Raw genomic sequence first — 24,390 nt, 5'->3', positions numbered from 1 at the left:
CTGAGTTCTCTAAAAAGTAGAAGGAAATACTGAGTGGGATGCCAGACACTTCTCTAATTATTGCTAATATTATTCGCTAGCACTTCTTGTGTGCTTGGATGTGACAGGAACTCGGTGCTTTACATACAATGAATGAGGCAAGACCTGTTCTTTTACAGATGGAGTGGGGAGGGAGCACAGACCCTTGAGTACCTTGTCTGAGGTTTCACAGATGAAAGTAGCTGAGTTGGAACTGGATCCCTCACCCACCATGGTCTGACTCCAAATTCCTGGCACTTGAGGCTTCATCATCTTATTCCTTCAAATCCCAATTATGAGACACATCCAGGCAAAGGGACATTTTCGCACCTAATCTGTCCTCAGGGACCGAAATCAAGTGTGTGTATGTGGAGGGGATAGAGTGGGTGGGGAGGGAGTTCCTGAACCTGAACTTGCCAGCGTCTCTGTCTACAGCAATCCGCCTTCACCTGATAACCGTTCTCCTCCACTCTCCTGCCCCCACCCCCACCCCACCAGCCCCAGCGAATCTCTCACTCACCCCCCCGCCCCCGTGAGTCTTCCTCCTCTCATCCTCTCCTCCCTGTTCTCTCCCACAGACACCAGCGCATTTTAAAGATGTTTCCACTTTATAAATCATCCTTTTCTGGCAGCCACCGAGAGCCGCTCCCCCAACAACACACACGGAGCCCAACGTAGTGCTTTCCCGTTGGCCAGAGATGGGGATGGAAACAGAAGAGCGGCGCCCCTGGGATGAAAAATTTGGGGTTCGAGTCACTCACGAAAATGTATGAAAACTGAACAGCATAGTCTACTTCCGTCTCCCCATCTGCTGAGAGGCATCTCTGGGTCCCCAATCAATGCATTCCTGAGAAACCTCCTCAGGTCCTCAAAGAGAGGAGGGCAAAGCAGCCCCCCAGGGGGCCAAAAGTGCTGGAGCTGGGACTTTGGGCGTCGCGATCCCTGTTTGGATTCATTTGCATAGCGCTGCCCCCTCCCCTCGGTCTTTCCCGCAAGTCCCGCGCGGCTGCGGTGGCCCCCTGCGGGCTTTGGCGGCCCGGTCCCAAGCTGCGAAGGGAGGTGGCACTGAGGCCCGAGGAGGCAGAGAGGACTCGCACAGGCCACCAGGCCGGGGCCGAGAGGACTTCTAAGGGACCCCCCTAGCCCCCATTGCTCCCCACCGCCATCCCCGGAAGTAAGTCTCCCAGCGCTGACCTGCCAGCCTTAGTGATGATCATCTCGGTGCCCGCCTCGTGGAACTTCTTCCAGAGCTCCTTCTCATGCAGCCCCACCTTGATGTTCTCTATGGGCTGGGGATGGGAGGGAGAGAAACTTGTGTCTGCCTGGCCCAGGGCTCCACGCGGAGCCTGAGGAAAGAAGAACCAGACCCGAAGAGCTGTGCGGAACCCTGCCCGCCCGGAGCCCACGGCTCCAGATTTCGTTTCACAGAACGATTTCGAACTATTCGTGAATATAAAAGAATTAATCGGTGGCTAAAACTTCCTCCTTTGAAGCTGCACCTACGGAGGAACCCGCAGAGGACACACATAGTGCAGCGCAGGTCAGACGATACTCCTGCTCACTCATGAACACTTCCGTGGCGGGCCATCGCCACAGGCTCCCGGGGCAGACACAGACAGGGAGAGGCGCATGCACCCTCGGCGAGGCGCGCGCCTGCAGGTAGTGCACACAGATCCCCAGGCGGCATCCCGTGCGCTGTGATCGTCCGATTATCACTGTGAAGCCCTCGGCGACGTCCCAGAGGCCTCGGAGCCCCGCAGCGGCTCCCGTGCGCACCGGCGGGGTGGCCTTCTCCTGCCCGCCCCCGTCGTTCGGTTCCAGGCCCTCTACGGGTTGTTGGAGTTGGACACTTGGTCCAGACTCGCTCAGATGCTCCCGAGGTCTCCCTCTCGCTTACCGCCCTCTCCTCTATCTCTAGCTCTAGCTCTTGCTTGTCCCAGAGTAGCCCCGAGGGCTCAAAGTGGAGAAGGACCCAGAGGGCAGAGAAAGCGAGCCCTGTCCAGTGGAGAACGAACGGGCAGACCGTCCTGAATGCAGCCAGGTCCTCCTGAAAGCGAGTCCTGCCGACAATCGGACGGAAAGACGGACACAGGCGGCCCCGCAGACAGGCCGACGCCCGACTTCTACCCGACGGCTGGCGCAGCCCTACCTGCTCCGCGGCGGCGGCGGCGGCGGCGGCGGCGTCGGCCCCGGGTCCCGGGGGGCTGCCTAGCACGGCTCCGCTGAGGCCCGGCGCTGCCAGCGCGGGCTCGGGGGCGTTGGCTGCGCTGGCCTCGCCGAGCGCTGGGCCCGGGGCCCGGAAGGCCTCCTCGCTCTCGGACAGGCCCTTATCCTGCAGCATCTCCTGCGGGCACAGCACACAACGAGTCACTCGCCCAGGTCCACACTTGCCAGAGGCCCCCTGGCCCTCTCCAGCCGATTCCGGGACTTCGTGCGGGGCGCGGAGGCAGCCCTGGAGCACGTGGACCCCGCCCCCTCCTGAGCTGGAGGAGGGAACCCTCAAGGAAGGCAGGTCCCTCGCCTCCTCCCTTCAGGCTGTGGACCTGGAAGGGTCTGCGGCAGTTCAATGTCTGCCTGCCCCTGGGTGTGGGGTTCTGTGATGAGTAGGTCTAGGGGAGGCACCGCCCTCTCGGCATTGCCACAGCTGCACCCCGAGTCCCTCCCTCCTACTGGGCTCCGGAGCCTGAGGCCTGCGTCTTCTCGGCTGTTCCCCAATAACTGGGGTCCAGGCCTCTCTGTGGGCCCAGGACAGCCAGGACACTTCCTGGCCATGCAGGAAAGGAGAGCCAGGCTGGAGGGCAGGGCCCAGGCTCCTGCAGCTCCACACCTGTGTGCAGAGAGGGCCTCAGAACCTCAGGCCCAGCTCACCCATCTGCCCTCATCCAATCCCTCAGACAGCACTGAGGTAGAGACTTCCCGAACCGAAGGCTTTCACTCCAACACACTCCCCGTCCACACACATCCTTTTCCCGTTCTGGCACAGACATCCTCACACCCAAACACAGCCCCTCACACGGCATCCCACTAGCCTGCGCAGCCACACTCTCCTGGGTGACTGATCCAGGCTCTGCCCTCAGCCCAAGCCTCCCCTGCCTGGTGCTCGAGTTCGAACCTACAGGCTCACTCAGGCACACTTTAGCGCCACAGGGCTCTGCTTTGGGCCTAAAGACCCACACCCTTCCCAGCGAAAGACCAGGCCAGTAGGCTGGGCCCATTCACAGGAACCGCTTAGCCCTGCCTGACGCAGCTACATTTTTTCGGGTGTCTTGGCTGATTCCCTCGCCTACTCAGGTGCCTGCTCCCTGCCCGAAGCAGGTCCTGGGGCGTCGGGATGAGAGCACAGCCTGAGAGGCCAGCCTGCCCGCATCCCTTAAGGGTGTGCCCCGCTTGCTCCGCTTCCCCTTTCCACCTCCCTGCTCTTCCCCATCCTGCTGGACCTGGGCGCTCCAGCGGGGCTTGCTATAGGTCTGACGGCCCCTCTTGAGGCGGAATGCCCCGCCTTTCTCTTCCTACCTTCTTCCCGCTCTCCCCGGGCCCTCCCGGAGCATCCCCGGGCTCAGGCCTCTCGCCCATCCTGTTCAGAGGCCTCCTCATCCCGGGCTTAGACTTCGACTCCCAGGGCCTCGCAAAGTAAACAAGCCAAGTGCAACCCAGGAGATAAAAAGGGGCCGGGGCCAGTCTGGGTTGGGAAAAACCCATAAAGATAAGGCTGACAGGCGGACCGGTCTTTGGCCACAGCCCGCAGGGAGACTCGCTGGACATGGCCAGCGCCAGCACCCGCCTCGGGCCATGTGCGAACGCAGGGCCGAGCCTCGGAAACCTAGGAGTCCCCACACAGGGGACCGCTCCCCCAGTAGGGTAGCTGCCCGCTCCGGCCAGCGCGCTGGGTCCAACTATATCTAGGGCCCCGGCGGGATCGGCTCCAGCGACCAAGCGATCGGCTGGTCCCAGATGTGGCGGCCTGCAGGGTCGCAAGGAGGGGCTGTCTCACGCTTGGCCCGCATGGCCATGGGGTCCTCTGCTGGGCTCTCGTCACACCCGGAGCCGTGCAGCGGAGCCCTGCGGCTCGCGCCCTGCGCTCTCAGTCCTACGCGCTCAGTCCTGCCGTGTGAGGAGCTGGGTCACCGCCCGCGTCCACTGACGCCGGTCCCGCAGCTCGGACTGGGGACGAGGCCTGCGAGGTGCTCTCCTTCCCGGGCTCAGGGTTTGCCTCTTCCTTTTCTCTCCGCCACGAAGCCACATCCTGACCTCGCGACAGCTTGCCCCCTTCCCAGCAATTTCCTTTTTTCCACGCCCGGCTGGCCCGGGGCGGCCGTCCCCGCGGTCCTCTCGGACCTCGAACTTGGGCGCGCTCGGCCGCCGCCGGCACCGCGGGGTCCCGCACTCAGCACCGCATAGCGGTCCGCGCTCGTCCTTTACATCCACTCCTCCGCGAGTGCGGCCCGCAGACTCCGCTGCGTTTGCAATGGGGTCTGTTGCTTTCAGCTGTCTCGTTTTCCAAAGACGACAGCATTTTTCTTTTCACTTTTAGGTTACTGGGGATGTGTTTCTTGCACTAGGGGAACTGTTAATATTTCGTACTGTTTTTTAATATTTTAATTGTCCTTATTATCAGAGTAGTATTTTGGTCAGTTCGGGAACTTTGAGAATATCCTATCGCGTGGATTATTATTACTTTGTATCTTTAATACTGTATGGTTAAAGCCCTGCTTTGATTCTTTAGCTTACTGTTACTAAATTTGTTTTCCTGTCACTGTTCCATCATTTCAGGGCCGCCTGGCACATTCAAAATACTATTACCAATAAATATCGAGGTGACATAGTGAACAACAGGTCACGTTAATCTATTGTTATTTTTTATTTTTGCTTTGTATCCCTAATACGTTTCCGTTGCTTGCTCTTCATTTTGCTTATACTTAGTCACTCTGTTTCAATGACTTCTTGTTTACCATAACTTGTTATATAATTGTTCTCAAAATTCATGTTAATTTTCTTCACATCCTGATAATACTTCTTGTTATCTAACCACAATTTGTTTTGTTAGACTTGCTCATAACACTCCAGGTATTATTCTTCAACACACCCTGACAGTATCTTGTTACTTTGTCATTATTTGTAATGTTACGGATCTTAACTCGCTAGTTATTTTTCATCACATCATTACTTCTTGTTATTTTGTCATACTTTGTAATATTGTTGTAGCTCTTAATACTCTGATTATTTTTCATCACATTGGTACAATACTTCTTATTACTCAACCATTATTTATAATGTTCTTGTGACTATTAATACATTGGTCATAAATTGTCATATTACTCCAGCAATTCTTGTTAATATGTCTTTATTTATATTACTATTGCTCCTAAGATTTTAGTTAATATTTGTTTTAATAGTTCACTATAGTATCAATAATACATTATATTATTATATCACTACCACTAATAGTATTTGCCTTAATAGTATTTTCATTGTTCATCTTTCTCCTACAGTTCGTTTCCTAGTTTCCTACAGTTTGGTAATTTGTTACACTATTACTATATGTTATATTAGTGCAATTGGTTTTAATACAACGGTCCTTACATTGTTCCTGTATCTAGAATTACTTTGTCTTTAATCCTTTTAAAAATTGTGATTACTATTTTCACTTGATTCTGAAAGTGACTATGATTGTATTATTTGAAAGTTCACGTGTTGTATCAGTTATGCCGATTAGCCCTGTCTTTGGTAATTGTTCACATTCTAATAATCTTTCATCATCCATCATTATTTATATGTAATGTTCCTTGCTTTAATTTTGACTAGTCTGTTGCATCAAAGTCTCTCAGTCTAGTGTTCTGATCACTCACATTTCTACACGGATTTTCGCTCCAGTACCAGGGCCCTCTTCCTTGGCCTTGCATATTCTGCAAACACCAATTTCCAGGCCACCGCTCCGCCTGTCACGGCCTTGTTCTTAGGGTGCTGGCGCTGTCGATAGTTCTATGCTCTTGGGTCTCTAGACCCAATTCATCGCGTTACTCAGAGAGGAGGGCTCGTGCCCCAACTACTGGGTGTCGGGCCGAGGCGGCGGCCCGACCCAAGGCACTTCGCGCCGCCTTCCTGCAACTTTGACCGCCCCTGAAGTTCTTCCCTGGGTCGCGTGACTCGCTCCTTTCCAGCTCATCCTCCTATCCGACCCCGCAGCCTAACCCTGAGCCCCTGTGGCCCCAGCCCCGCACGCCCAGCTCGTCCCCACTCGGCTGGATCCGACACTCACCCTAATTGCGGTGCCGCATGCGGAGGCGCCAGCGGCCCGAGGTCCCCTGCAGGTTCGGGTCCGAGGAGCGCGGGACGGCCGGGGCTCCGACTCCGCGCCGCTGGGTCAGGGTCCAGCTGCCCGCCGTGCCCTCGGGGCTGGACACATCCCGGCTCTGGAGCGGGCCCTTGATCTCCAAGGCTGCACTTTGGGGCCTCAACTCCCTCCTCCTCCCTCCCTCCCTCTGGGGCCGCCCCCCCCCCCCCACCCTCTCCGCGCTGACGTCGCCGCTGTCAATCAGTCCGCGCCCGCTGTCCCCCGGGGAGGGGGGCTCCAGGGTTCCCCGGCGTCGCGGTCCCCAAGACCCCGAGCCCCACGCGAGCCGCCGGCTCCTCCACCGCGCGGCCCAGTCCCCTCCTCTTGGCCCTCGGGCCCCGCGAGCCGGGTAGCGGCTGGGAGCCCCGCATGGTTTAGATTAGAGAGGCGGGAAGGAAGGGCGAGCAGCCCGGCTCTCAGCCGAGGCTCGACAACCAGGAGGGCTCGCCCGGCCCCGCCGTGCCCGAAGCCTAGGACGCTCCAGGACCGGGCCTGGCCACCCCCTGCCGGCGCCCGCTTCCAGACAGCCGCCTCTACGGATCCCCGGCGGCGGGCTCCCCGCCCGCAGAGCCGCGGTCCCCAAGCCCCGCTCCCAGCAGTGCGCGCTGTTCATTTGGGAGCCCCGGTCCCGAGGTCGCAGGCGCACACGCGCCTCACAGGCCCACGCTCCGCTTCCCTACCATGCCCACCACGCGGCCTCGCACTTCCAGGCCCTGGGCACGGCCCCTCTGCTCACCCGCCCTCCTTGTCCCGGCCCAGGGGGCCGCGGGCGCTGGACCCGGCCTGGCACGCCTCGAAGTCGGCTGCGGAGGTCAGGGGTGAGGACAGGGAGGAAGCCCGGTGGCCGGGTGCGGGGCGGCGGCGGCAGGGAAGTGCTGGGCCGGCCTCTGAGTGGAGCCGAGTCCGGCTGGGGCCTTGACAGAGGCCAGGCCGGGCTGCAAGGTGCCAGGCTTGGCAAAGCCTCCTGGGGAAACTGCGGCCCAGGGCCAGGATTCCGCGGCAGCTCCTTGAGATCCTGGAGAGCTGAAGAGGAAGCCCAATACCTGCCCTAGTCTAGGAAGTGGAGACTGGGGAGCGTCCTGCTCCCAGCCACCCGGTCCTTCCCGCCTCAGAAAGGGAGGCCCGCTCAGCACCTAGACCTCCCTGCCCAGCTTCTGAGCTCTCTGTCACCACTTACCTCTGTTTCTCTCTGTCTGTCTGTACCTCCCACAGGACCCTGCCTTTCCACTGGCAGACAGACCCATGTGGACCCAAGCCTGTGCCCCAGCCTCCCCGCCTGTCACATGCCCAGAATCCTGGGGCAGGAATAGGCCTGCCCACCCATCTGCAAAGACAGCAGAATCCTCATCAATAAGGATCCCCAGAGTGGTCCCTTAGTGCTTAGCATGGGCTGCATCCCTCCCTCCACCAGTGTCCTCAGCCAGCCTCTGTCCCTTTCCAGATTCTGACCACAAAATCAGCTTGAAGGGAAGAGGACAGGGAAATTCTTTTCCTGGGTGGGTCTGTCCCTGTTCTAATGCTAGGAAATAGAAAGCCAGCATCAATGCCTCCTTTACCACCCTGCACTCAAAGGCGGAAGCAAAACACCAACTCAGAAAAGCCAGTCGCTGCTGCTGTCAGGAGCCTGAAATCCAGCTCAACAGTGGGCCGCTGCTCAAGTCCCTATCACCATTGCAGTACCAGATCCCACCACCCCATCACCATTCCTCTCATGGAGTCTCAAACCAGGGAGGGTAAATAATATCTAAGAGGAGTGGAGAGGCGGAATCCTTCCCCAATCCTGCAGACTCCTGGAATGGAGAAAGGGAAGGCCCTGGCGTTTCAGGAGATGCCTGGGGAGTCGTGTTTCCTGTGTTAGGGAGACCTGGATGACATGCCTCAGCTTCTGCTCGCAAGCCCCCTCCCATGACCTCTCCAACAGCCTGTAGGGAAATCCCTTGCAAATAAATAGTATACAGACTAAGCAACCAACTACTGTGTGGAATGGTGAACAGGGAGGGCAGTGAATCACCAGGTACTGTGGGAAGACTAGAGCTAGGCCAGACTCTGGAAAGAATTTGTTGACAGTCATTGGAGGAAGTTCATACTGAGACCATATAGTATAGTTCTTTAATAAAAACAAACAAACAAACGAAAAATAACAACAAAAAAAAACTAGACTGGAACCTTCCTGTAAGTGCAAGACTTTCTGGAGACTCATGGCAGACAGTCTAAATTAATATCAACAGGTTCATGATGACATGGAGAAATGAGATATGGAAGGGACAGGTAAGCTTTTGGCAGTAAAAAGGAAGGGGCAAACCAGCCAGCAAGTGAGTAAACGAGAGAGGTTCTGTATGCACATTCCCCATTATTAGAATGGAATACCTCATGTAACTGACTCTAAGACACACATTTTTCACATTCTGGTATCTCTGAAACTGAGATGCATCTGATAGCTAGTGGTGTGCCATAGCTTAATTAGCAGCGTTTTTTCTTCTTAGTCATATGTAAAATAATAGAAAAGCTTATAATGGATGCTGCATAGTATTTGCTGAAAAAGAGCCTGTGTAGAAGAGGAAAAGACCAATTTTTTTTTTTCTCCAAAACTACTTTGAGGAGTTCAAAGTATGAAAACCCTCCTCAACTAGCTAAACGAATAACTGACTGTGCCACACATCAGTCACACTGATTTGGGTTGGCTTGGGGGAAAGTGCTCAGGTTTGGTAGCAGGCTTACCTTGGTTTTGAAACCTAGCTGTGATTCCTAGCTCACCATTTTGCAGCTATGTGACCTTGGGCAAGTCCGTTAATGCTCACATAAAATGGGGATAATTACACCAACCTACTAGCTTACTGTGAGGATTGCCTATATTAATGCATGGTTGATAAAGTCTAGCTCCCAAGTATTTAAAAAATTTATTCTACTTTTCTCTTTTCTGCAAAAGGCTTGAGGTGGTTTATAACCAGAATTAGCTAATAAAAACACAAGTAGAAAAACACATTAGGATCAAGGAAAAAGGAGTAAGCATATATGCTATCACTAAGTGCTGACAAAGTTGCTATAATTGAGAATAAAATCTGGCTTATGAGCAGCAGAGCAACATGGTAGTTCTCTATATCAGAAATGTGGAAACAGTAACTCTTTGGTGAATGGTGAAGGAACAGACTTTGTCCTGGCCCTAAATTTTAAAAAGTAGTTTCTCGACTGGTCGCAGTGGCTCATGCTTATTCCCAGGACTTTGGGAGGCCTAGGCAGGCGGATCATTTGAGGCCTGGAGTTCAAGACCAGCCTGGCCAACATGGTGAAACCCTGTCTCTACTAAAAATACAAAAATTAGCCAGACATGGTGGCGCACGCCTGTAGTCCCAGCTACTCTGGAGGCTGAGGCAGGGGAATCACTTGAACCTGGGAGGCAGAGGTTTCAGTGAGCCAAAATAGTGCCATTGCACTCCAGCCTGGGTGGCAGAGTGAGAGTCTGTCTCAAAAATAATAATAATAAATAAAATTTAAAAATAAAGAAAAAATAAAAGTAGTTTCTAATATAAATTTTTATTGTTACATCTGCACAGTGTTTTACCATTTACAAAGTGGTTTCACAGCTGCCATCTCATTTGATACTGTATTAACTCCATCTTTTTCTCTATTTTATGGATTCATTCATCCAAAGAAATATCAAATGCTTACTATGTGTTAGACACACAAACAGGAGGAAAGGCCAACTGACCATTCTGTTAGTTACCCAGCTGCTTGACTAACCCGTCACTAACTGCAAATTCATTAATAAATGACCTGCAAACTGAGTAATTAATCACCTAAATATTCAATCTCAGAGACAGCAGGGGCTACAGGATAAGTGGGGGATGCCAGTCAGCACAGTAGGGTGGCTCCCTAGAGCCTGGGGTGGCTTTGGTTGAGGATGAACTTTTGGTGGAGGATAAGCTGGCACCATAGTGTAGTGAAAAGCAATTACAATTTTTTTTAAAAAATTAGGTTTTTGGAGCACTTAATAAATACCAATGCCAAGCTCTAACCCAGACCAACTGAGTCAGAATCTCTGTGAGTAGAGCCAAAGCCAGACATGGTGGCACCGCTTGTAGTCCTAGCTACTCAGGGGGCCAAGGCAGGAGGACAGCTTGAGCCCAGGAGTTCCAGGCAAGGCTGAGAACCACTGGTCTATGAAAATCCTGTTCTCTGCTCTCCTAGTCTCTCTTGTAGCTAGAGATGGCCACGTAATCCAGTGTTGGCCAATAAGACCTAAACGGAAGACTGGCGGGGAGAAAGGTTGTGGGAAATATTTTGCTTTCTTGATAAAGGGGAAGATGTGATCTTCCTTTCCCCTGCAGATGAGGTCCTTGAAGTTCTCACCCTCTAGAGACTTTAAGGCAAGAAGGATGAAAGTCAGTATGTTAAGGATATCCAAGGAAAAACAGAAAGGGCCTGAGTTCCTTACGGCATCATTGAGCAGGTAAACCAGTGCCAGCCTGCTTCTTATAAATAAGAAAAATAATCCTTATTTCTTTTCATCATTGTTAGTCTGGATGGATCTCTGTTACTTACAGCTAAATATACTCCTGAAGCATATGTAAAAGTTCCCAGCTCAGTGTTCCTTTTTTTTTTTTTTTTAAGAAACAGGGTCTCCCTCTGTTGCCCAGGCTGGCATGCAGTCATAGCTCACTGCAGCCTCAAAGACTCCTGGGCTCAAGCCATCCTCTTGCTCCACCAGCTCAGTGCTGAGTGCCTTCCTCCATAATGAAAGATACTTACCTGAGTGCGCATGTGCTCGTGCCTTCCCATTCAAAACCAGGAAACAAAATCCCTCCTCACTTCTTTCCCACCTATGTTTTTCTGTGTATGCTGTGGTCTAAGGCCTGGGATACCTATTAAGCTCTAAAAGGGAAAGGATGGATGAGGCACCAGGGAATCGATCTGTCCCCTGTAGCTTTATCGTCACCCAGTAGCCCCAAGTCTTGGTTCCAGATTCCTCAGCCCACATCCCATTCAGATTAGCAAGCTCAGGAAAGCTGTGGGGCAGGAGCTTGAGCTCCCTCTGGGAGGCTGGAGAAGGACCGAGCAGGGGATGGGTAGAGGTGGCAGCTGCTGCTGCTGCAGGTGCTTCCCCTCACACCACAGATGCAGGTCTGCTCACCTGACCTCTCACCCTGCTCTCCCAGGCCTTCTCCCATCAGGGAGAACCAGAAACTTCCAGGTAGAAGGAACTGAGGACTGGGCTGCCTTGATCTCTGAGCTGGGTGAGGCAGAGTGGTCTGAGCCCCTTTGGGACTGAGGGCAGAGACAGTGATTCACCAACAGCACAGATGGATCCCTCCTTTAACTCTCATTTGAGACACTACAGAGGTAAGGAATCAATGATCAAGCCTGGGTTTTGCATAGCCTGAGCAATCTAGACCTCCTGATCCAGAGACCTTTTTCTTTGGTGGATTTTCTGTAGAAGGTCAGCTTTCCCCTCCCCCGTCCTTACACTACATGCTCCTGAATCCTCACTTCCTTCCATTTCCTCCAGTAAGACTTCTCTGAAATATATGCTTATTTCACTACCAGAGGAAGGTATATCTCCTAGGGTTGTGCTAGGTGAAAAAAATTCCTAAATCAGAGATATTACTTAATTGTTCAACACTTCCCTTTTTTCCCTTTCTCCTTTGCATTCTTCCTAAGCACAGATAATCCAAATTTGGCTTTAAATTCGGCTCCTTGGGGATATTTCCGAATGAGGGGCTAAAATAAATTAGAATTCAAGAATGGGAGAGTATCAGAAAACGCTTGGAATTTGAAGTTTAAAGGCCTGAATTCAGGTCTACAGCATGTTCTAGGTCAGAGTTTTAAGGCTAGAGCAGAGTTTTAAGGCTCTGCTTCCTCATCTATAAATGAATTTAATAACAACAGCTACCTCACAGGGTAGTAGAAAGGATGAAGTGACAGCACGCAGATAAAAGTGCTTTGAGGGCTCACAATTACAGCTAACATTTATCAAACACCTACAATGTGCCTGGCAGAATTCTAAGAACTTTATGCACATTATCTCATTTCAGCCTCACTACCTTATCAGGTGGTTACTATCATAAACCCAATTTTACAGACGAAGAAATTGAGGTCACATAATTTGCCCAATGTCATACAACCAGGAAATGAAGTCAAGATTTAAAGCCAAACTAGTTTGAATCTTTAGTGCCTATGCTTTTAAGTAAACTGCTCTCCAGTCTCTTAACCTAAGCAGGTTTTATTTGTTAAACAGGGATAACACGGCCTCCTTCTCTTTGTTGTTGTAAGAGTAACATGTATAGTGCCTGGCACATGGTAACGCCCAAATACAGGTATCATTATAAATAGGACTTGGCCAAGGTCTCACAGTAAGTAAAGAGGTTATTGGACCTATAGGGCTCAAGAACCCAAGATCATAACCTATTCATTATTATTATTGTTCATTTGCTAAAAAATAAAATAGTCACCCAGGGACCAAAGACTTAATCATCTCTCTCTTCAGATTTCCAAGAGAGGGCACTTCCAGTATCCTTGATGTTCCTAAGAACATCATTCTCTGTCTCCTGCAGACTCCTACCACGTTAGCTGCTGGAAGAAAGCCAGCAGGACCCCAGGAGTGGGGTGCTCATTCACCAGGACACATTGCTAACGGAATGAAGAGCGTTGTACACACAGACTCTGCTGCAAGCTTTTCATGTGCAAAGATGGTGTTGATGGCCCTTTCTAGCTGAGAACACAGCCTTGGACAAAAAAGGCAAATTAGGCCAGCACAATGGCTCAGGCCTGTAATCCCAGCACTTTGGGAGGCTGAGGTGGGAGAATTGCTTGAGCCCAGGAGTTCAAGACCAGCCTGAGCAATATATTTAATAGCAAGACCCTATCTCCACCGGGCGCAGTGGCTAACACCTGTAATACCAACACTTTGGGAGGCTGAAGCAGGTGGATCACTTGAGGTCAGGATTTGGAGACCAGCCTTGCCAACATGGTGAAACCCTGTGTCTACTGAAAATATAAAAATTGGCCGGGTATGGTGGTGCACGCCTGTAATCCCAGCTACTTGGGAGCTGAGGCAGGAGTATCGCTTAAACCCGGGAGGCAGAGGTTGCAGTGAGCTGAGATTGCGCCACTGCACTCCAGCCTGGGTGACAGAGTGAGACTCCGTCTCAAAAAACAAACGAACAAACAACAAACAACAACAACCAAAAGACCCTATCTCTATAAAATACAAATTTTTAAAAAGGGAAATTCTTGACTATATCAGAAACAAGTGACGATAAGGAAAATTGTACTTTCATCTGGACTAAAATCCTTTATAACAGGCCACCAGGCAAAGAACCCTCTGCCCCTACCCCACACCCCACTTACTTGGCCACAGACCTACTGCCCCAGAGGCAATCCAGCCCTGGGTATGGAGGGACACACCACAGGGTTGCACTGGGGGCTCAGAACACCATTCTCTCTCCTTCCTTGAGTCTGATTAATTACTATGAAGGCACTATATGAACACAAAGCCAAATGACTCATGGCAACAAAGCCGAATGAAACTCCAACAAAAGGCACGTCCTTGGTGCCTTCCGCTCCTTCCCCACATCACAGGGCCCTTCTAGCAGTCTGTACCAAGCTCAAGCCTCTTTTCCAATTGCCGTCCCAAGAAGCGTGTCCCGGAGCTTCCTGAGTGCCCCCATCCCATGTCACCAAGGCCCTCTTCTCCCTGCTGCCCTCTTCCTCAAACTTCCCCCATCTGCCTCCGGCCCCACTCACCCAGAGCTGCTCTCTGTGCTTGGGTTTTTCAATCCCCAATTCTAAAGGGGCAGGCACAGTAGAAAAGGGAATGGAAGGAGGCTTGATGTGGGCATCAGTGGGAAGATTTGGAAGAAATTGGAGAAGGGACTTTGCTTACTGCTCAGTCACCAAAACCGTTCTCTAGCAGATTTCATGAAGAAAAGACACTCAGCTGAAGGCCTACGGGAAACTTCCTTGCCTCCAAGGCCCATAAGCTCTGTCCATCAATCTGGGAAGTGCCTCCTCACATCTAGCTTCAACCCCTCTTGCTGCAGTCGGTCCTTTCTCTAAGGAGTCAGAGGCACGCTGGGGCTCTGTTAACTGGTCAGGCCTCCACAGTAAGACTTTCCATTCCCTCGTTCCGTCTCCAAAGCCGGGGGGATGCAGCTGTCCAAGGAGTGCTGTGCCCTGGAGCTATGCCAACACTGGCACGGAACAGGGTGCAGACCCGAGTCTGCAGGTTGCGAAAGGCAGGCCCGAGGCTGTGGCTCCTCTGGGAGATTCAACAGGCCCCCGACGAGAGGACAGGAAGGAGTCCCTAGGCCCGACCACCACCCCCCGCCTCCGGCGTCCTTGCATTTTCTGAAGTTTCTCCTTTGAACACGTTCCTTTATTTATTGGGCCTCGTTTAACCTCAGCCATGTCCTCCCAAGATCATTTATTTGGTAACTGTCACTCAGCCTGCTCTGGCATTAACCTCGTAATCCTATTGATTTCCTCCAAGGTAGTTGGAGGTTTTCCCGTCTTCTTGCCGGCAGGTAGGGACTGATTCTCAGTTCCATTATCGAGGAAGACGCCCCAGGCTGGTAAGGGGCCTGCCCAGAGGCCGTCTGGAGCTTCCTCGTTCTCACTGTGGCTCTCGCCAGCCTGCGGGAGACCGATTCCTGAGGTCACCTCGGCTGTTTAAGTGTGAGGTAAGGTGGCTGAGCGCCCACCAGCATCACTAGCAGGAGCTTCCTGAGTGGCCACTGAGGCTGTCCTTCAGCTTAAAGGGCCTGCATTCCACCAATTGAAGCTCCGATTGCCCTGGAAGCCCGCCCCCCTGCACCATCTTGGATTCCGGAGGGGGAAGGGGCCCAATCAACGAGGGGGAAGCGGGTGAGGGTGGGGCCGAGGCCCAAGCTCGCGCCCACGTGGCCACCAGGCCTGCGCCTTCCCGCCACCTGTGGCCGGCAGCCTGGCCCCTGTTGAGCTGCAGCTGCAGCTCCCAGACACCAGCCCAGTCCGTCGCCAGGGGATTAGTGTCTGTCTGTCGGTTGGGACAGCCTCAGTGGGGGTTGTCCCGGCCCAGACAAGGGCCTCCACCTCGCCTTTCCCCAGGACCACCCCCCCGAGTCCAGCATGGGCAGAAGGAATTGTTTTGGGGGGTCTGACTGCCTGGAGTGCTGATCTCTCCCAGAGCTGAGGTGTGGGGTGACCAGAGTCCCCCTCCTTGCCAAGGCTGAGCCACATGTGCTGGGAAGTTCATTTCCCCTTGTTTTCCAGAACGGGCTCCGGGATTGACCCCGGGAGTGACCCCAGTGTCAGGAGGCATTAATGATCTCCATAAGGGCAATAAACAGGCAGACCGGCTGGCTGGGTGTGGAGGTGCCCTGGAATGGGGCCGCCTTATTAGCCTCACATTCACTCGTGGGTAGAGGCTTAATTAGGAAGGGCTCCCTCCTCTGTCTCCCCCTCCCGCAGGCATCCTTGACCTCCCTGGGAACTGAAGTCTTCTCACTGGTTCCTCTGCCCTTCAAGGGCTTCCTCAAGAGGCAGCTTCTTCAGACGTCAGCTCAGCCATTTGTCCGCCTCTAACAGGACTTTCGACTCAGCCCTGATAATAAGGTCTATCTTGTTTGTAAAAGCCTCCAGAGGCAAAAAGTTCACAAACGTTCTGAGTCAGCTCACTTTTTTGTCTACCAGACCCAGGAACAAGAAGGTCTTTCTCTTCTTTAACTTAAATCCCTCTTGACCATTTAAGTTTGAGTCTGTCGAGCCTTATTTTCTCAAAGTGCAACGGGAGATAGCTGGTGACCACCCTTTACTTCCAGTCTTTAGCAACTGCCTAGATGATTACAAAGCCCAATCTGATTGATCACAACTATCTCTCCAACTTGATTGCCACTGGGGAGGTTGCTCATTCTAAGTGTGCAGCTTGTTCTCTTTGGGCTTCAGTTTCCTCATCTGTACAGCTCACTTAAAATTCACCAAACACCACATGCTAGGCACAATGCTGAGCACTAGGGCAATAAAGCCGAGGAAAGCTCAGGGCCTACTGTAGAGGAGCTCCCAGTCCAGTGAAGAAGACAGACTTGTAAACAAACGCCATAATAAAATGTGCTCAGGGCTATAATCTTAAGTCCTTACTGAGTGTGAAGAGAGTACAAAAGAAGGATTAACCAACTCATCCTGGCTTGTTTGAGGAAGTCTCCATGAGAGGTGAGATCTGATGCTATAAATGAAAGACGAATATGAATGGGATCCTTCAGACAGAGAATGTGGGAAAGGCATCCAGGAGAAAGGAAGAGTACAGACATAGGCTTAGAGAGGCCTGTTTGAGGAGTAGTGGTGCTGGAGTGGTAAATGAAGCCTTGTGGAAAGATAAGGCTTGGGAAGGACCTTGTAAACCATATTAAAAACTTCAGCTAATGGCAATGGGGAACCATAAAGGGTTCTTTTTGGGGGCGGGGGGAGGGAAGGAGAAGCTTGGACTGATCAGATTTTATTTTATTTTATTTTATTTTATTTTATTTATTTTTGAGATGCAGTCTCCCTCTGTTGCCCAGGCTGGAGTGCAGTGGTGCAATCTTGGCTCACTGCAACCTCTGCCTCCTGGGTTCAAGTGATTCTCCTGCCTCAGCCTCCTGAGTAGCTGGGATTACAGGTGTCCACCACCATGTCCAGCTAATTTTTATATTTTTCATAGAGACGGGGTTTTACCATGTTGGCCAGGCTGGTCTCAAACTCCTGACCTCAAATGATCCACCTACCTTGGCCTTCCAGTGTGCTGGGATTACAGGCGTGAGCCACTGCGCCCTGCCCAGAATGTATTGTAGAAGATGACTGGTAGTGGGGCAAATAGATTTGCAGGTAGAGACTGGCAGCAAGGAGTTATGAGGGCAGGGAAGTTATTAGAAAGAGATTTAGGAGAAGTAAAGTATGGAAGAGGCAGGAGTTAAAGATGTTTCTGGGCCAGAGTATGATGGACAGTTGTGATATTTTTACATACAGACTTCATCCCCCCCCCTTTTCAGGTTCAGAATGCGGGTTGAGTTTTAAGAGAAAGAATCATCCTCTAAAGGCTTTTAAAAACAAGATTGACAATATCAGGATTGAGTTACAGTTTGTTAGGACCATCACTGAAGGGGTTGTGCTTACCCCCAGCTAAGACCATGTGACCCTAGTTAGTGCATTCAGATGCTTTCTTCCTGTAATTCTAGTCTCGAGCCTAATGTCAGAAAGAATGAAGAGATAGAAGTTGAATCATCCTCTTTGGGCCTCAACTTCCTTAACTGTACAGTTCATTTTAGATTCAACAAACACTACATGGTGGGTAATGTTCTTCTACTACATTCTTCAGTCTTCATTCCCTAGGGAAGCCAGTCACTTGTATCCACTGTTCAGCTTCCCAGAGCTGCTCTGGCCTTCATTATTTGTGAGTCTTGACCTTCAAGACTTTTCTTCATGTCAGTGAATTGCCCCATGCTTCCAAAAAATCCCCTCTCTGCTAAAACCAACCAGGTACATTGTCACAGCTTTGACACAGATCCTTTTGTGGTTGTGATGACATTGTGAGAGAAGAGGCAGTGAGTACGGGCAGAGATGAGTTTCATTTTAGTCATGATAAGAAATACAGGGTCTGGAGATCACGATTTGAGACACATGAGTACACAGTGGGCATTCATACTGGTAGTTGATGAGGCCACTGAGGGAGAATTCATTGAAAAAGAAAAGGAGACCAAGAATGGAATCTTGGAGGGTGTGGAAAAGAAAGGAAATCAGCCAGGGGGCCTGAGAAGAATCAGTTAAAAATGTGGCTGAGAGAGTGCAATCCTGGCAGCAAAAGAACTTTTTAGGAGCAAGGGAGAGGTCAGCAATGTAAACTACTGGCAACTGTATTAAGGAAGATTCGAGGAGGAGGAAGTTAGAGCCACTGGGGACATTAGGAAGAGCAGATTAGTGGAGGGAAGATAAGAGTTCATCTCCATTCCAGGCTGTTGGAGGATCAAATGAGCTGGCTACCATAAATTGGAAGGACCCACCAAATAGGAGAGGCTTACACTCTGATTTTCCTGGGCTTCTGGAAAGAACCATAATGCTGGCCTCCTGTGTCAGCTTCCCTCTCATGGGCATTGACTAAAACTTGCCAGCAAGTCACTATACACCACTGGAGTCCTCACCTGTCCAGAGAGCCTGTCTTGGGGAGCTCCCTCTCTCAGACTCACTCAAGAATCAGGCCTAGAGGCCCAGCAGAGTGGCTGAAGACAACCCGACAATCATGCTGTATTTTTGCAGTGGATGACTCTTCATAGCCTACCCTCCTTATTTCACTGTCAGTAACATCCCAGTGCATCACCTGACATTAAAGGCCTCCAAGATTTAACACCAAACCTGTTTCTACCCCAGTCCCACTGCCCCTCCTCAGGAACCAAATTCCCTTTCACACAGCTCCCTCACAATGGCCTTCACAGTCCTTTTAATGCACCTTTGTTCACATGGCATCTCTTTGATATCTCTCCCTTGATTTCCTGCCTACCTACATCCTTCACAGTTTATGTAACATTTTCACATATACCTGAGCTCATAACAACCCTGAGGAGTAGGAAAGAATACAGATGGTATCACACACATTTTACAAATAAGGAAACCAAGGCGTAGGGGAGGTAAGGGACTTTCCCAAAGCCACACAACTAAAAGGGGGCCTCTTCAGACTTTTGGAATTCCATGGCTTTCAGATTCCAGGCTTCAGAATCATAAAGCTTAGTGAAATTGTCACCTCCTTGTCAGCCTGGGACAGGCTGTAAACTACGTGCAATTTGGCCCAGAGGGTTTGGGGACAGCATGACATGGTGGTTGAGTTGGCCACTGGGTCCATACATCTCAGGAATTACCTTGGGTGATCTACTTAGCTTCTCTGGTCCTCAGTTTTCTCATCTGTAAAATGAGCAAAATAATACTCATTTACTTCAAGTTATTAAATATTTGGGAAGCATTTACAACACTACAGAGTAAATAGATTTACTTGAAAGTGAAATGAACTTGGTTGAAAAAGATTAGACTCATTCATTGTCCATGGTATTACTACTACTTTAGAGTAAAATGTCCTCATTGGAAAGAATCTTGTAATTATGGCAGACTGCAAAGAAAACAAAAGAGATAACCACTTGACATTTTTGCCAGAGTGATGACAGTAAGATGGTGGAATAGGAGATTCCTGTCCTCATACTTCCACAGAAACATCAGTTTTGACAACCATCCATGGACAAGAAGAGTACCTCAAGTAGGAAACCAGGAGTCCAGTGAAGCAATTATAGAACTCTGTTTAAGCCAAAAAAAAAAGAAAGAAAGAAAAGAAAAAACAATTGAGACTAGATGCGTTGATGAAGGTAAGAATGCAGTGGCTCATGTCTCTAATCCTAGCACTTTAGGAGGCTGAGGCAGGCGGATCACCTGAGGTCAGGAGTTTGAGACCAGCCTGGCCAACATGGTGAAACACCATCTCTACTAAAAATACAAAAAATTAGCCGGGCGTGGTGGCACGCCCCTGTAATCCCAGCTACTCGAGAGGCTGAGGCTGGAGAATAGCTTGAACCTTGGAGGCGGAGGTTGCAGTGAGCCAAGATCACACCACTGCACTCCAGCCTGGGTGACAGAGTGAGACTCTGCCAAGAAAAAAAAAGTAGCCAGTCATGGTGGCAGGCGCCTGTAGTCCCAGCTACTCCAGAGGCTGAGGCAGGAGAATCACCTGAACCTAGGTGGCGGAGGTTGCAGTGAGCTGAGATTGCACCACTGCACTCCAGCCTGGGCAACAAGAGCGAGACTCCACCTAAAAAAAAAGAAAAAGAGGAAGAACAGTTTCACTTAACCCACATCACCCTACTCCAAAGGCAGCATGGCTCAGTGCCCAAGTCCACAGTTTCTTCCATGGGGCACAGTGAGAGTGAAGTGAGTGTCCAGCTTCCCCAACCTCAAAGGTTGTTACCCAAGAGGCTCACTTCTGCCTCACCCAGATCACTGAGAAGATCACACAGCTAATAGTCTTGGGGGAGCTAGGAGCAGCCACAAAGTCTCAAAAACCAGCTGTAGACCCTATTAATTAGCTTGAGACTCCACTAGGAGTCTGAAAACCATGAAAACCCTGTGGGATGCCTCATCTTCAACACCTTCAATTGGATGACTCACACCCTCAGCACTCTGCATGTGCTCCTGAAATGGCACATGCAAAAGTTCTCAGATGGCATTTATGCATTCCTGAGACAGAGCACCTGAACCTCCACAGATAGTGAGTGCAAGCCACCACAGAGCACACATGCAAATCCCCACAGACAGCACATAGATATCAGCAGCTATCTCAACTTTGCAGGATTGAGAGAAGGTGCACAACCTTGAACACTTCAAGGCACTATCCTGGAGAAAATTAAGAGGAGGCCCTCAACACCTTTGCTGACTTTACAGGATTGAGGGTAGGCACACAATCCTAAGACTTACCCCCACAAGGGGGAACAAGAGAGTGGGGCAGGTGAATCCATAGAAAAGGCCTGAAAGACGTCAAACTCTTGATTGTCTGGTGAATGTCTTTCTCTTCCAAAGCCAGTTAGTAGAGACTGGAAGAGGAGACTGCTTTTTCAAAGACAGGAATGCAACACTTCAAGGAACATGAAGAATTAAGAAAACATGACACCACCAAAGGAACAAAATAAAGCTCCTGTGGCTGATCCCAAAGAAATTGAGACCTATGAATTGCCTGATAAATAATTCAAAATAAGTGACTTAAAGAAGCTCACTGAGGTACAGGAGAACACAGACAACTAAAAAAATCTGGAGAACAATACAAGAACAAAATGAGAAATTCAACCAAAAGATATAAATCATAAAAAAGAACTAAACAGAAATTCTGGAACTGTAGAATATGATGAATGAACTGAAAAATTCAATAGACAGCTTCAACAGGAGACTCAAGCAGAAGAAAGAAGCAGTGGACTCAAAGACAGATCATTTGAAATTATCCAATCAGAGCAACAATAAGAAGAAAGGATGAAAAAGTCCTGTGTAACTGATGGGACAACATGAAACAAAACAACATTTGCATTATGAGTCGATGTTCTAGCACATTCAAAGTGCTGAAACAACAAAAACAACTGCTAACCAAGAATATTCTACCCAGCAAATCTATTCTTAAGAAAGGAAGGAGAGATAAAGACTTTTCCAGCTGAGGGAGTTCATTACTACTTACAAGAAGTACTAAAGAAAGTTCTTCAGGTTGAAGTGAAAGGACATCAGCCAGCACTGGAAAGAAGAAGAAGAAGGGAGAAGGGAGAAGGAAGAAGGAGAGGGAGAGGGAGGAAGGAAGAAGGAGAAGAAGAAGGAGGAGGAATGAAAGGACACTAAATATAAGAAACATATGAAAGTAGAAAACTTGCTAGCAAAGGTAAATGTATAGTCAGATTCAGAATAGTCTAATTCTGTAATGGTAGTATGTAAATTGCTTTTACCACCAGTGTAAAAGTTTAAAGACAAAAGTATTAAAAATGACTATAGCTGCAGTAATTTGCTAATGAATGCACATTATAAAAATGTAAACAGTAATACTAATAATATTAAATGTATGGGAAAAGAAGTTAAAGTTTTCGTATGTGATCAAAGTTAAGTTTTTATCAGGTTAAAATAGTCTATTATAACAATAGAATGTTTTCTGTAATCCCATGGTAATCACAAAGAAAAAATTCTGTAGTAGATACAGAAAATACAAAGAGAAAGGAATCAAAACAAAATACTATAAAAAATTATTAAATCACAAAGGAAGACAACAATAGAGAAAAGAGCAAAAGAATTGCAAAACAGAAAACAACTAGATGGCAATAGTAAGTCCTTACCTATCAATAATTACCTTACATATAAATGACTTAATTTCACCAATCAAAAGACAGAATAGCTGAATGACTAAAAAACAAGATCCTGCTATATACTGCCTACAGGAGACTCACTTTAGCTTTAAGACACACACAGGCTGAAAGCAAAGGGGTGGAAAAGGATATTCCACTCAAATGGAAGCCAAAAGAGAGCAGAGGTAGCCATACTTATATGAGGCACAATAGACTTTAAGTCAAAACCTGTCACAACAGTCAAAGAAGGTCATCATATAATGAATAATAAAAGGGTCAGTTCACTAAGAAGGCATTACAATTGTGAGTATACATACACCCAACATTGGAACACCTAAATATATAAAGCAAATAACAACAGAACTGAAAGGAGAAACAGACAGCAATATAATAGTAATAGAAGACTCCAATATGCTACATTCAACCTTGGATAGATATCCAGACAGAAAATCAATAAACAAACAGCATTCAGTGAAATACTAGCAAGCTGAATTCAATAGCACATTAAAAGGATCATACACTATGATCAAGTGGAATTTATCCCTGGGATGCAAAGACAGTTTGACATATACAAAACAATAAGTGAAGTACACCACATTAACAAACAAAGGATACAAAAATATATGATCATTTTAATATATGCAGAAAAAACATCTGACAAAATTCAATATCCTTTCATGATTAAAAACTCTCAACAAATGAGTTATAGAGGGATGTACCTCAACATAATAAAGGTCATATATGATAGCCCACATCTAACATGATATTCAACAAAGAAAATCTGAAAACTGTTCCTTTAAGAACAGGAACAACACGTTGTGCACATGTACCCTAAAACTTAAAGTATAAAAAAAAAAAAGAATAGGAACAACACAAGTGTGCCCACTCTCACCACTTCTATTCAAATAGTACTGGAAGTGCTTGCCAAAGCAATTAGGCAAGAAGAATAGATAAAAGAAATTCAAAAAGAAAGATGTTAAATTGTATGTTTGCAGATTATATGATCTTATATATAGAAAACCCTAAATACTGTTAGAACTAATACACATCTTCATCAAAGTTGCAGGATAAAAAATCAACATATAAAATACAGTTGCATTTCTATGCACCAACAACAAACTACCCACAGAAGAAATTAATAAAATGGTCTCATTTACAATAGCATAAAAAAAAAAACACTTAGGAATAAATTAACCAAGGAGGTTAAAGATCTGCATCCTGAAAACTATAAAGCATTGATGAAAAAAATTGAAGAAGATACAAATAAATGAAAAGATATACCATATACATGGATTAGAAGAATTAATGTTGTTAAATTGTCCATACTCCAAAACAATCTGCTGATTCAATGAAGTTCCTATAAAATTCCAATGGCATTTTTCACAGAAATAGAAAAAACAATCCTAAAGTTCATATGGAACCACCAAAGACCCCAAATTGCCAAAGCAATTTTGAGAAAGAAGAACAAAGCTGGAGGAATCACACTCCTTGATTTCAGACTATATTACAAAACTATGGTAATCAAAGAAATATGGTACTGGCACACAAACAGACAATGACAAATAAAACACAATAGGGAGCCCAAAAATACACCCATGCATTTATAGTCAACTAATCTTTCACAAGGACACCAAGAATACTCTTCAATAAATGTTGCAGGGAAAACTGGATATCCACCTGCAAAAGAATGAAACTGGATCCCACTCTTAAACCATGTACAAAAATTAACTCAAAATGCATTAAAGACTTAAACATAAGACCTGAAACTGTAAAACTCTTAGAAGAAAATATAAGAGAAAAGCTCCTTGACATTGGGCATAGCAAAAACTTTTGGATACGACACCAAAAGCCAGGCAACAAAAGCCAAAACAAACAAGTGGGACTCTATCAACCTAAAAAGCTTCTGCATAGTAAAGGAAACAATCAACAAAATGAAAAGGCAACCTATGGAATGGAAGAATATATTTGCAAACCACGTATCTGATAAAGGGTTAATCTCAAAATATATAAGGAACTCACACAACTCAATAGCAAAACAAAAACAACAACAATTAAAAACACAAATAACCTGATTAGAAATGGACCAAGGACCTGAATAGACATTTTTCCAAAGAAGACATACAAATGGCCAACAGGTATATAAAAAGGTGCTCACTAATCATCAGGGAAATGCAAGACAAAGCCACAATGAGATAT

The 24,390-nt window shown here is 48.5% G+C and overlaps 1 protein-coding gene across 2 annotated transcripts in view; it reads right to left on the bottom strand.

Moving 5' to 3' along the window:
- The window catches only part of TBX4 (T-box transcription factor 4), a 32,483-nt gene extending 26,053 nt beyond the window's left edge, over nucleotides 1-6,430 (bottom strand). The window contains exons 1-3 of one of the 2 annotated variants that reach the window (XM_032162579.2): nucleotides 6,275-6,430; nucleotides 2,168-2,362; nucleotides 1,213-1,307 (exon numbers count right to left, since the gene is read on the bottom strand). In XM_032162579.2, the coding sequence (XP_032018470.1) occupies nucleotides 1,213-1,307; nucleotides 2,168-2,359 (287 nt within the window). In that variant the 5' untranslated portion in view covers nucleotides 2,360-2,362; nucleotides 6,275-6,430. Of the gene's footprint in view, nucleotides 1-1,212; nucleotides 1,308-2,167; nucleotides 2,363-6,274 lie in introns of those variants that run through there. The other variant, XM_032162580.2, reaches the window with a different exon arrangement.
- Between the last annotated feature and the right edge of the window lie 17,960 nt (nucleotides 6,431-24,390).

This window comes from Hylobates moloch, unplaced genomic scaffold (assembly GCF_009828535.3).
Source record: "Hylobates moloch isolate HMO894 unplaced genomic scaffold, HMol_V3 SCAFFOLD_10, whole genome shotgun sequence".
NCBI classification, from domain to species: Eukaryota; Metazoa; Chordata; class Mammalia; order Primates; family Hylobatidae; genus Hylobates; species Hylobates moloch.
Note: the sequence above shows the minus strand (reverse complement) of the source record. Positions and strands in the feature narration are given on the sequence as shown.